The 11,670-nt window shown below is 45.4% G+C and overlaps 1 protein-coding gene across 2 annotated transcripts in view; it reads left to right on the top strand.

The window, feature by feature from the left end:
* The first annotated feature begins 561 nt into the window (after positions 1 to 561).
* Positions 562 to 11,670, top strand: part of Npl (N-acetylneuraminate pyruvate lyase) — a 32,648-nt gene continuing 21,539 nt past the window's right edge. Inside the window, exons 1-3 of one of the 2 annotated variants that reach the window (XM_045133185.1) lie at positions 562 to 607; positions 6,345 to 6,425; positions 9,776 to 9,849. In XM_045133185.1, coding sequence (XP_044989120.1) covers positions 6,361 to 6,425; positions 9,776 to 9,849 — 139 coding nt within the window. In that variant the 5' untranslated portion in view covers positions 562 to 607; positions 6,345 to 6,360. Of the gene's footprint in view, positions 608 to 6,267; positions 6,426 to 9,775; positions 9,850 to 11,670 lie in introns of both variants that reach the window. The other variant, XM_045133186.1, reaches the window with a different exon arrangement.

The following is an 11,670-nucleotide window of genomic DNA, read 5'->3' as shown; positions in this document are numbered from 1 at the left end:
ACTTGGGAGACTGAGGTAAGAGGATGGCTATGAGTTCGAGGCCACCCTGAAACTATATAGTTAATTCCAGTGAGACCCTACTTCAAAGAGGGAGAGAATTTTAATTTATGTATTTGCAAGGAGAGGAAGAGAGTAAGAATTGGGCACATGCCTGTGAAAGCCCAAGGACCCCGAGTAGATTCTCCAGGTCCCAAGTAAGACAGATGCATTCTCACTCTCTCTCTCCTTCTCTCTGTCTCAAATAAATAAAATATTTTTTAAAAAAAAGGACAGAAAAGGGCACACCAGGGTCTCTTGCACCTGCAAACTCCAGATGCCATGTGCCACTTTATGTATGTGCCTTTACGTGGGTACTGGGGAATCGAACAAGGGCCTGCCTGCTTTGCCAAGCACAGTTTCATGCCGCATCCAGGGCGGTGCCGTCACCATCACCACCTCCCATCCCTCGGTCCGGGAGGCTCCGGAGAGGAACTACAAGCCCCAGGCTCCCCGCGCGGCCGCACGTGGTCCCGGGCCCGCCGCCCCGGGGATAAAGAGCGCGCCCCGGCGGCCCGCGGAGCTCGGCGCGGCGAGAGCGGGCCCACGGCACGGAGAGAGCCCGCGGCCGGTGAGCGCGGAGCCGCGGGGGTGGTCACGGGGCACTGCCGCGGGGTGGGCGAGCACCCGGGGAAGTGGCGCTGGAGGGACGGGGGATGCCATCCTGCCCTGGCGTGAGTGACAGTCCTCACAGGCGAGCCTCCTTGTCTCAAAAGTCAGGCTCTCAGCAGAAGGGCTTTAGCAACTGAATGCAAATGCACCTAATTGCTTGTTTTACAAAAAATTGATTGTATTTCTGCTCTTTGCGGGTGGGGTGGGGCGGTGTTTCAGCGTTTCCATTTCTATTCTCCAAATGTTTCTCTTTTCCAAGAGCCTCAGAGCTTCATCGCCCCTTTCCCCTTTTTAATTGTGCCTTTTTTTTTTTTCTTTAATTTTTTGCTAGGGTCTTGCTCTAACCCAGGATGAGTGTAGTCTCAGGGTCACACAATCTTCCTACCTCTGCCTCCCCAGCACTGGGATTAAAGGCGTGCAGCAGCCAAGCCCAGCCTAAACTCTGCGATTTTAGAAGAACGTTGACTTAGGCAGCTTGAATTCTGTGCATGTGGGTGCATGCACCGGCTCCTCAGTGTTTCAGAAATGCTTCAGTAATTACTTTCTGAATTCAATGTAAGCCTTGGACTGAAGGATATTGCAATCCTTAGCTCTTGATTCAAACTATGAAGATTCCAAAACATAATGTTCCCAAGTTTATGTTAACATTAATTTTAAACATATTGCCAGGCATGATGGCCCACGCCTTTAATCCTAGCAGTTGGGAGGCGCAGTTAGGAGGATTTCTGTGAGTTCGAGGCTACCATGAGACTACATAGTGAAACTACATAGTGAATTCCAGGTCAGCCTGGGCTAGAGCAAAACCCTGCCTCAAAAAAAAAAAAAAAAAAAACAATAAAAATAAAAAGGAGGGGGAGGGAGGGAATTACCATGGGATTTTTTTTATAATCATGGAAAATGCCAATAAAAATTTTAAAAATAAAAATAAAAATAAAATTGATCATTCTATTAAAACTGTAATACTCTTTTATCCAGTCTTTATAGAATTTTAGCAGTTAACAGAGGCAGCCAGCTTGACTTCTTAAGCAGCATTGCTCTATGCAAAGATCAATTTTTTTTTAATTTTTATTTATTTATTAGAGACAGGGAGAGAGACAGAGAGAATGGGTGTTCCAGGGCCTCCAGCCACTGGGAACAAATTCCAGATGCACGCACCACTTTGTGCATCTGGCTTATGTAGGTCCTGGGGAATCCAACCTGGAAGCTTTGGCTTTGCTGGTAAATATCTTAACTGCTAAGCCATCATTCCAGCCCCAAAGATCAATTTTTTGTTTTGTTTTGTTTTGTTTTGTTTTGTTTTCTGAGGTAGGGTCTCACTCTAGCTCAGGCTAACCTGGAATTCACTATGTAGTCTCAAGGTGGCCTCAAACTCACAAGGACCCTCCTACCTCAGCCTCCCAAGTGCTGAAACTAAAGGTGTATACCACCACACCCAGCTGGTAAACTATTTTATTTATTTGAGGGAAGAAGAAGGGAGACAGAGAAATTGGGTTCATCTGGGCCTCTAGCAAATGTGAAGATCTTTTTTTTTTTTTTTTTTTTAAGAGAGATAGGGAGAAAGAGAGAGAGATTGGGTGCACCAGGGCCTCAGCCACTGCCATTGAACTCGAGACTCGTGTCACCTCGTGGGCATGTGCGACCTTGCACTTGCCTCACCTTTGTGCGAATGGCTAACCTCAGATCTGGAGAGTCCAACATGAGTCCTTAGGCTTTACAGGCGAGTGTCTTAATGGCTAAGCCATCTCTCCAGCCCCAAAGATCAAATTTTGAAGCTGTTCCTGTCACACATGGTTTACAGTCTAGGAGAGGAACCAAAGCTATACTATCTATAACTCTGACTCAAGAGTTTTAATGAAAAGCAAGTGTTCAGGCAAAATCCTAAAGGTTAAGCAATAGTCTTCTGGGGATGGTGCGCGCCTTTAATCCCAGCAATTTAGAGACTGAGGTAGAAGCTTCACAGTGAGTCTAAGGCGAGCCTGGACTACAGAGTAAGTTCCAAGTCAACCTGGGCTTCAGTGAGACCCTACCTCAATAAAATAAGCCAGGCGGTGGCATACACCTTTAATCCCAGCCCTTGGGAGGCTGAGGTAGGAAGATCACCATGAGTTTGAGGCCACCCTGAGACTACAGAATGAATTCCAGGTCAGCCTAGGCTAGAGCAAGACCCTACCTCAAGAAACTAAAAAGAAAAAGAGGACTGGAGAGGTGGCTTAGCGGTTAAGCACTTGCCTGTGAAGCCTAAGGACCCCGGTTTGAGGCTCGATTCTCCAGGACCCATGTTAGCCAGATGCACAAGGGGGCGCATGCATCTGGATTTCATTTGCAGTGGCTGGAGGCCCTGGTCCGCCCATTCTCTCTCTATATATGCCTCTTTCTCTCTCTCTGTTGCTCTCAACTAAATAAAAAAATTAAAAGAAAATAATAATAGTAATAATAATAGCAATTTTCAGCTTGGAAGACCAGAGGACACTCTGGTTTTTGTTGTTCTGGTGTTGTGTTTGCTTGTTTAAATATCTTCATTTCTTTGTGTGTGTATGTGCATGTATCTGCATGCCAGGATGTCTTGCCACTACAAATGAACTCTAGATGTGCCCCTTTTTGCTGCTGATTTTACATGGATACTGAGTAATCAAACCCAGGCCAGCAGGCTCTACAAGCAAGCACCTTTAACTGCAGAGCCATTTCCCCAGCCCTTGTTTTGTTTTTGAGGCAGTGTCTCATGTAGCCCAGGCTGAACTCTACTCACTGTATATCTGAGAACTGACGATGAACTCCTGCTCCTCCTGCCTCTTCCTCCCAAATGTTGGGATTAAAAGTATGCTCCTCCACATCCCAGCAATTCTCTAGACTGAAGGGATTGAAGTAAGAGACAGGCGCCAGAGAGTAAGGAAAAGCAGACCAGCCCAGGAAGGCAGGTAGCAGCCACTGGGGATGGGTTGGTGCCCAGTAGGTACAAGGAGACCCGTGTAGGGGCACACCAGGAAGTTGGCATCTTCTGAACAGGGCAAAAACAAGATCAGAAATGTTGGCATTCGAGAAGTTTCAGCCAGCAGCTTGTGGGAATTGGAGAAGGGGTTGGAGATTAGCACAGTGATTCCCAGTCCTCATCCAATTCTCCCACAGGCCCCATGTTCTTAACTACTGACACTGCATTTGAGTGGCAATTAATTTGATATCTTTCAATTAAAGGCATATAAAACTGTCAGTCTAAGCTTCTGCTCATTCTAAAAATGTCAGTGTTACTGAGCAAGAACTACAGCTAAAAGCACAAGAGCAAGGAAGTCTTAAACGTCCTGATGTAGGAGGCGTAATGCTGACCCAAGTGCTCTGTCCTCATTGTTTCTACACTTCTTGCACCATATGGGCCCCTTGGACCTGGGGTGGTGACCACCGGTCTAGATAAGAGATAGGAAGGATTGACTCATAAGAAGGGCAAAGGGTGGGCTGGAGAGATGGCTTAGTAGTTAAGGCACTTGCCTGCAAAGCCAAACGACCTAGGTTTGATTCCCCAGGACCCATGGAAGCCAGATGCATAAGGTGGTGCATGCATCTGGAGTTTGTTTGCAGCAACAAGAGGCCCTGGTGTGCCTACTTTCACTCTCTCTCTCGCACGCTCTCTCTCTCTCACTTTGCCTCTCAAAAAAATTAGGGCTGGAGAGATGGCTTAGCCATTAAGGTGTTTGCCTGCAAAGCCAAAGGACCCAGGTTCGATTTCCCAGGACCTACATAAGCCAGATGCACAAGGGGGCAGGCACATGCGTCTGGAGTTCATCTGCAGTGGGTGGAGGTCCTGGCGCGCCCATTCTCTCTCTCTCTCCACCTCTTTCTCTGTCAAATAAATAAAATATTTTTAAAAAATTTAGCAGGGCATGATGGCACACACCTTTAATCCCAGCACTCAGGAGGCAGAGGTAAGAGGATCACGTGAGTTCAAGGCCACCCCGAGACTCCATAGTGAATTCCAGGTCAGCCTGGGCTAGAGTGAGACCCTACCTCGAAAAAAAAAAAGAGAGAGAGAGAAAGAAAGAAAAGGGAAGAAAATCAGGCAAGTGAAATGGTTTACTCCTATAATCTTAGCACTCAGGAGGCTGGGGCTATAGTGAGACTCTGCTCAAGAAGAAAAGGAAGGAAAGAAAGAAGAGAAAGAGGAAGAGGAAGCAAGAGAGAAAGACTGGGAAGATTGCTTTTAAAGCTTGCCAGCTTCCGTTTGATTGCCCAAGACACATGTAAAGCCAAATGCACAATGTGCTATATGCATCTGGAGTCCATTCATTCACAATGGCAAGAAGCCCTGTTATGTCCTTTTTTTTTCTCTCACTCTCAAATAAAATATCTTTCTTTAAAAAAAAAGGAAGGGGCTAGAGATATGGCTTAGCAGTTACGGTGCATGCCTACAAAGCCAAAGGACCCAGGTTCGATTCCCCAGGACCCACATAAGCCAGATGCACAAGGTGGCACAAGCTTCTGGAGTTTGCAGTGACTGGAGGCCTTGGTGTGCCCATTATCTCTCTTCTCTCTCTGCCTCTATCTCTCTCTCAAATAAATAAATAAAAATTATTTTTAAAAAAATGAAAAAGAAGTAAAGGAGGGAGAAAGGAGTATTGTGAAGGTCTTGTGCTCAAGTCGTGAAAGAACAGGCAAATGAAACATCCCAGCCCTCTCTTTGGATCTGCTGGAGTGGGGGAGGGGAAGAAGTAAGTATGCAATTCACATGGTCTATGAGCTCTAGAAGCCAAGCATGGTGGCGCATGCCTGCAGTCCCAGTGTTTGGGAGGTGGGAGCCTGCTGAGCTAGATGACCCTGTATCAAGGGGGAAAAAAGACGAAGAAAAAGAAAAAAATTAGAAAAACTGGGCATACATAGCTTGGTTGGAGGATGGTTGTATATATTACTAAAACCTTGGGCTTGGGATGGAAGGATGGTTTAGCATTAAGGTGCTTGCCTGCAAAGCCAAAGGACCCAGGTTTGATTCCCCAGGGCCCACGTTAGCCATATGCACAAGGGCGCGCTCGTCTGAAGTTCGTTTGCAGTGGCTGGAGGCCCTGGTGCACCCATTATCTCCCCCCCCTTCTCTGTCAAATAAGTAAAAATAAAATATTTTTTAAAAGCCTTGGGCTTTAAGTGCTGGGTTTAGATGAGATTGTAGCTTTAAAGAATGACAATAGGAGCCAGGTGTGGTGGCGCACGCCTTTAATCCCAGCCCTCGGGAGGCAGAGGTAGGAGGATCGTCATGAGTTCGAGGCCACCCTGAGACTACATAGTGAATTCCAGGTCAGCCTGAGCTAGTGTGAGACCCTACCTCAAAAAAAAAAAAAAAATGGCAATAGGGAGAGAGAAAAGTATGTCCTTCTCTTCTACGTTTTAATGTAAGCAGATTGCCTGACTGAGGTATAGTTCTTTCTTGGAGCCGCTGTTATTTATCCCTGCTCTCTTGGGCTTGAATTCCTTCAGAATCTAGATAGTTAAAATGAGAGGCCATCCAAATAAGTATGTTCCCAGGTCCACCCCGTCCTTGTTTTAAAGTTTTCCTCCCCAGGAGAATTAAGCTCTACGTTTGCATTCTTTCACTGGCCCTGTGTGCCTCTACACTTGTAAGCATATTTTACAATTCTAAACCAGAAATGGACTTTGCCTGGGAGTTTGATTATTAATGGACATCCCTTGAAGGAAGAGAGGAATGACACTGTCTTTTCCAGATTTGCCAGCAGCTCGATGGCCTCGCCAAAGAAGCTCCAGGGTCTTGTTGCTGCCACCATCACGCCAATGACTGAGAATGGGTAACTATGCCTCTGGGCCAATCAGGGATTCATTCTCATTCAACCGGAAGGACAGTCACTTGGGCTTTGCACTTCTGCAGTACTCCTGCCAAATGGCAGCTCCTTTGGGCCATCCCTCTGCACTGTCCCTGACCTCCCAAGTCAGAGAAGGACTATGTCACCATGCAGAACGGTAGGAGGAAGGAAATTCTCCTGGTGGCTGTAGAGCCACCAAGTAAATTTTTCTAGGGTTTTGCCCCAGCCCTGGCTTTTCAAATAGGGCCAGTAGAATTAAATGAGAATCCTGGGTATGACTTGCTATCGCATACTGTCCTGGCCTCCCTAGGGACTCTGTCACTGGACATCTTCATGATTTAGCCAGGCTTTTCCGGGGCTGGAAGTGCCCCTCACTGGTACAGCCGTGTTTGGCATGCATGTCCTTTTGGTTTTGAGAACAGCACCACCAACAAAACAAAACAAAACAAAACAGCAAGCTATGCACAGATAAAATGAAAATGTCCTGCCCTTTGGAAAAGGGCCCCTTACACATGTTTACATCTCATTTGAAAATTGATTAAATGTTGGGAGGGGTGCCGGGCGTGGTGGCGCACGCCTTTAATCCCAGCACTCAGGAGACAGAGGTAGGAGGATTGCCGTGAGTTCCAGGCCACCCTGAGACTCCATAGTGATTTCCAGGTCAGCCTGGGCTAGAATGAGACCCTACATCGGAAAACCAAAAAAAAAAGTTGGGAGGGAAAGAGTAGAGGCAACAGATCATTGTTGAGTGATCATTCCTCAAGCAGATATTTGGACTTGCAGGTAAATACTGTAGCAGCCCTGTTGCTTGCATGACGAGACAATGACCTATGTCACAGGTGACCTTGCACTCTATATAATTCATCCTTGAATATTGTCACAACAGGACCAGCCACCTCCTGGATCTAAATGATTCTGACCTGTTAGATACCACATATCAGACGAGTAAAAATGATTGGCATGCTGGATTCTTTCTCCTTCTATAATAATAATTTAGAATCATGGACATTGGGGGCTGGAAATGTAGCTCAGTTGGTAGAATGTTTGCCTAGACTGCATGTGAATGTGTACTCCTGTACTCCCAGCACTGGGGAGGTGGAGGCAAGACCAGAAGGAATTCAAGTGAATTCAAGGCCATGCTGGGATGCATGAGATCCTGTCTCAAAAAAAAATCAAAACAAGCAAACCAAGAAAACCAGAATTATGAGCATTAAATTAGGTGATCTATGCAACAATCTTTGCACAGGTCACTGTATACTTAGGGCAATATATTTGAACTGTTACTATTTCATAAGACAAGAAACAAAAGATGAGCCAGTTATGATTTTTTTAATATATATATTTTTTTAATATTTTTGTTCATTTGAGAGAGAAACAGTGGGTATGGGTACACCAGGGCCTCCTGCCTCTGCAAACAAACCCCAGACATACACACCACTTTGTGCATCTGGATTCATGTGGGTACTGGGGAAGTGAATCCGGGCCTTTAGGCTTTGCAAGCAAGGGCGTTTAACCACTGAGCCATCTCTCCAGCCCAAGATTCCTTTTTAAAATGCCTTTCTTTTTTGTGTTTTCTTGTGTTCTGTTCCTGAGTTTGTCAGCCTTAAACTTACCCTTTTAAAAGAGATTGAATTTCTTAGAACTGATATTCTCAAAGGTGGCCATATCACAGTTTTCTTTCTTTTTGTTTTTGTTTTGTTTTTAGAGGTAGGGTCTCGCTTTAGCCCAGGCTGACCTGAAATTCACTCAGTAGTCTCAGGGTGCCCTCAATCTCACTGCAAAGGTGTGCTCCACCACACACCTGGCCCCACGGTTCTTTTTTCTGTCACTGGAATCCAAGGCTTCTAGGTTCTAAGATTCATGAAAAACTCCCATTCTTAACAGCTCTAACTTGCTGAAGTGGTATTTAGATAAGTCAGTTGGCTATTTTTTTGTCCTTGTACTTCTTCCTTTCCACAAGTTCTGGAAAAGGCTGAAGTCAGCTGTTTCTCAATGCAGCAGCTATTTGTTGGGTAGATAAAGCAGAAGACATGTGACTGCATGAACAGACAGGATTTACTTCCTGTTAGGAGGAAGATCCTCTCCTAAGCTCAAAACAGTCCATCTGGCCCATGCTACTTTAACCTTTGAATAAGAGCTCCTAGCCGGGAAGTGGTTTCTCAAAAAGCCTGACTTGTTCACCTGGGACACACTGAGAATGTCAGTGTGTTTTTCTTCCCTATTCTGCTATTTTCTGCTGGAAGTACAACCCAAGGTTTTTTTATTTTGTTTTCATTTTTTGAAGTAGGATCTCACTTTAGCCCAGGCTGACCTAGAACTCACTATGTAGTCCAGGGTGGCCTTGAACTCACGGTGATCCTCCTACCTCTGCCTCCCAAGTGCTCTTTTTTATGTAGTTTTAATTATTTGAGAGAGAGAAAGAGGAAGAGGGAAAGAGAAAGACAGTGGGCACGCCAGGGCCTTCAGCCGCTGCAAACAAATTCCACAAGCATGGACCACCTGTGCATCTGGCTTACCTGGGTCCTGTGGCTTTGCAGACAAATGCCTTAACTGTTAAGCCATCTCTCCAGCTCTATTTTTTTTTTTAATTTTTATTAGCATTTTCCATGATTATAAAAAAAAATCCCATGGTAATTCCCTCCCTCCCCCCCACACTTTCCCCTTTGAAATTCCATTCTCCAAGATATTACCTCCCCATCACAATCATTGTACTTACATATATACAATATCAACCTATTAAGTACCCTCCTCCCTTCCTTTCTCTTCCCTTTATGTCTCCTTTTTAACTTACTGGCCTCTGCTACTAAGTATTTTCCTTCTCACACAGAAGCCCAATCATCTGTAGCTAGGATCCACATATGAGAGAGAACATGTGGCACTTGGCTTTCTGGACCTGGGTTGCCTCACTTAGTATAATCCTTTCCAGTTCCATCTCTATTTTTTTTTTAATATGTGATTACTTAATTATTTAAGAGGGAAGGGCAGGGGAAAATGATGGCATGAGCAGAGGGTGAACACCACCTCCTGGCCAATAGCAGCAGGAGAGTGTGCCAAACACTGGCAAGGGGAAGCTGGTTATAACATCCATAAGCCCGCCCCCAACAATGCATCACCTCCGGAGGCGCCAATTCCCAAATTGCCGTCAGCTGGGGACCTAGCATTCAGAACACATGAGTTTATGGAGGACACCTGAATGAGACTACCACAATCCCCAACCCCTGAGTAGATCCCCATCTAATAATTATTAAGAGCTGTTTCTAGGCCTGGGAATTGGTTGAATAGTAATGTATGATGACTAAATATATATTCTTTCCAACTTTTCCCACGTGTTTTAGAGAAATCAACTTTGCTGTGATTGGTCAGTATGTGGATTACCTGGTGAAAGAACAGGGAGTAAAGAATGTTTTTGGTAAGTCTCCAACCATATCTCTGTGTCTAGCTCAGGCCTTGAGAGGTAGATGTCTCTGGTGAGAGAGGTGTGTGTCACAGGGCACGGTGGAGCCTGGCTAGGCTAACTAAAAGCTGTGTGACTTTAGCAGTATTAGGTCTACAGAGCCCTCCAGACCTGATCTCACCTGACAACAGTGTGCCAATAGAAAAGTCCCTTTTTTTTTTCTTTTCTTTTTTTTTTTTTTTTTTACAGGTAGGGTCTCACTCTAGCCCATGCTGACCTGGAATTCACTATGTAGTCTCAGGGTGGCCTCAAACTCAAGGTGATCCTCCTACCTCTGCCTCCCAAGTGCTGGGATTAAAGGCATGTGCCACGATGCCCGGCGAAAAGTACTATTTTTAATCCCTCCAAAGAAGCAAAGATCTATGGCTCAGATACTCTTTGGATGGTCATTCAGTGAAGAAGTGGTTATTCTTAATTGCTAAGCTCTCTTTTCAGTAACATCTAAGACCTCTCTGCTCTTTAAATAGGCTGTAAGAGCCCAGTGTGGTGGGGCACACCTTTAATCCCAGCACTAAGGAGGCAGAGGTAGGAGGATTGCTGAGAGTCCCAGGCCATCCTGAGACTACAGAGTAAATTAGGTCAGCCTGTGCTAGAGTTAGACCCTACCTAGAACAAAAGAAAAAAGAAGAAAAAGTGGGATAGGAGAGATACTCGGGAGGCAGAGGTGAGAGGATCACCATAAGTTCAAGGCCACCCTGAAAAAGAGACAGAGAGGAGAAAAATGGGCTCTGGTCTGTCATCACCCAAGTTTTCAATATGTGAATGAACCACAGGCAAAAGATGACACATTTAGTGCCTTGGGATATGCAGTAAAGACAAAAAAAATTAAACATCCCATGTAATAAAAAAAAAAAAAAAAGATGGCACATGCATCTGGAGCTAGAGGCCCTGGTGTGCTCATTTTCTCCCTCTCTACCTGCCTCTTTCTCTCTGTCTCTCTCATAAATAAATAAAATATTCAAAATGAAGGCTGGGTATGGTGGCGCACGCCTTTAATCCCAGCACTCGGGAGGCAGAGGTAAGAGGATCGCCTTGAGTTCAGGCTAGCCTGAGACTCCATAGTGAATTCCAGGTCAGCCTGGGCTACGGTGAGACCCTACCTCGAAAAACCAAAAAAATAAAGAATAGGACTGGGAAGAGGATTCAGTAGGTAAAGGCACTTGTTTGTAAAGACTGCTGGCCTGGGCTCGATTTCCAAGCCACTCACATAAGCTGGGTGCAAAAAGTAACACAAGCATTTGCAGCAGCAGTCGGCTCCAGTGTGCCCATGCACAGCCATAAGTAAAAAAATTTAAAGGAAATCAGAATGAATATATGAGGGCTTGGTACAAAAATAGTAGTATCCTCTGTACTTACCTGTGGGTCTTTTTGTTTTTTTGTTTTTGGTGGGAGGGTTTTACTCTAGCACAGGCTGACTTCAGGTGGCCTTGAACTCATGGTGATCCTTCTACCTCTGCCTCCGAGTGCTGGGATTAAAGGCATGTGTCACCATGCCTGGCTTGACTAGTGTGTGTGTGTGTGTGTGTGTGTGTGTGTGTGTGTGTGTGTGTGTGTATGTATATATACACACACACACATACATATAATGTATTTATTTATTTGAGAGAGAGGTAGATAGAAAGAGAATGGGCATGCCAGGGCCTCCAGCTGCTGCAAATGAACTCCAGACCCATGCATCACCTTGTGCATCTGTCTGGCTTACATGGGTCCTGGCAAATTGAACCTAGGTCCTTTGGCTTTGCAAGCAAGCACCTTAACTGCTAAGCCATCTCTCCC

This window comes from Jaculus jaculus, chromosome 1 (assembly GCF_020740685.1).
Source record: "Jaculus jaculus isolate mJacJac1 chromosome 1, mJacJac1.mat.Y.cur, whole genome shotgun sequence".
Classification (NCBI taxonomy): domain Eukaryota; kingdom Metazoa; phylum Chordata; class Mammalia; order Rodentia; family Dipodidae; genus Jaculus; species Jaculus jaculus.
This window is presented reverse-complemented; position numbering and strand designations above follow the sequence as displayed.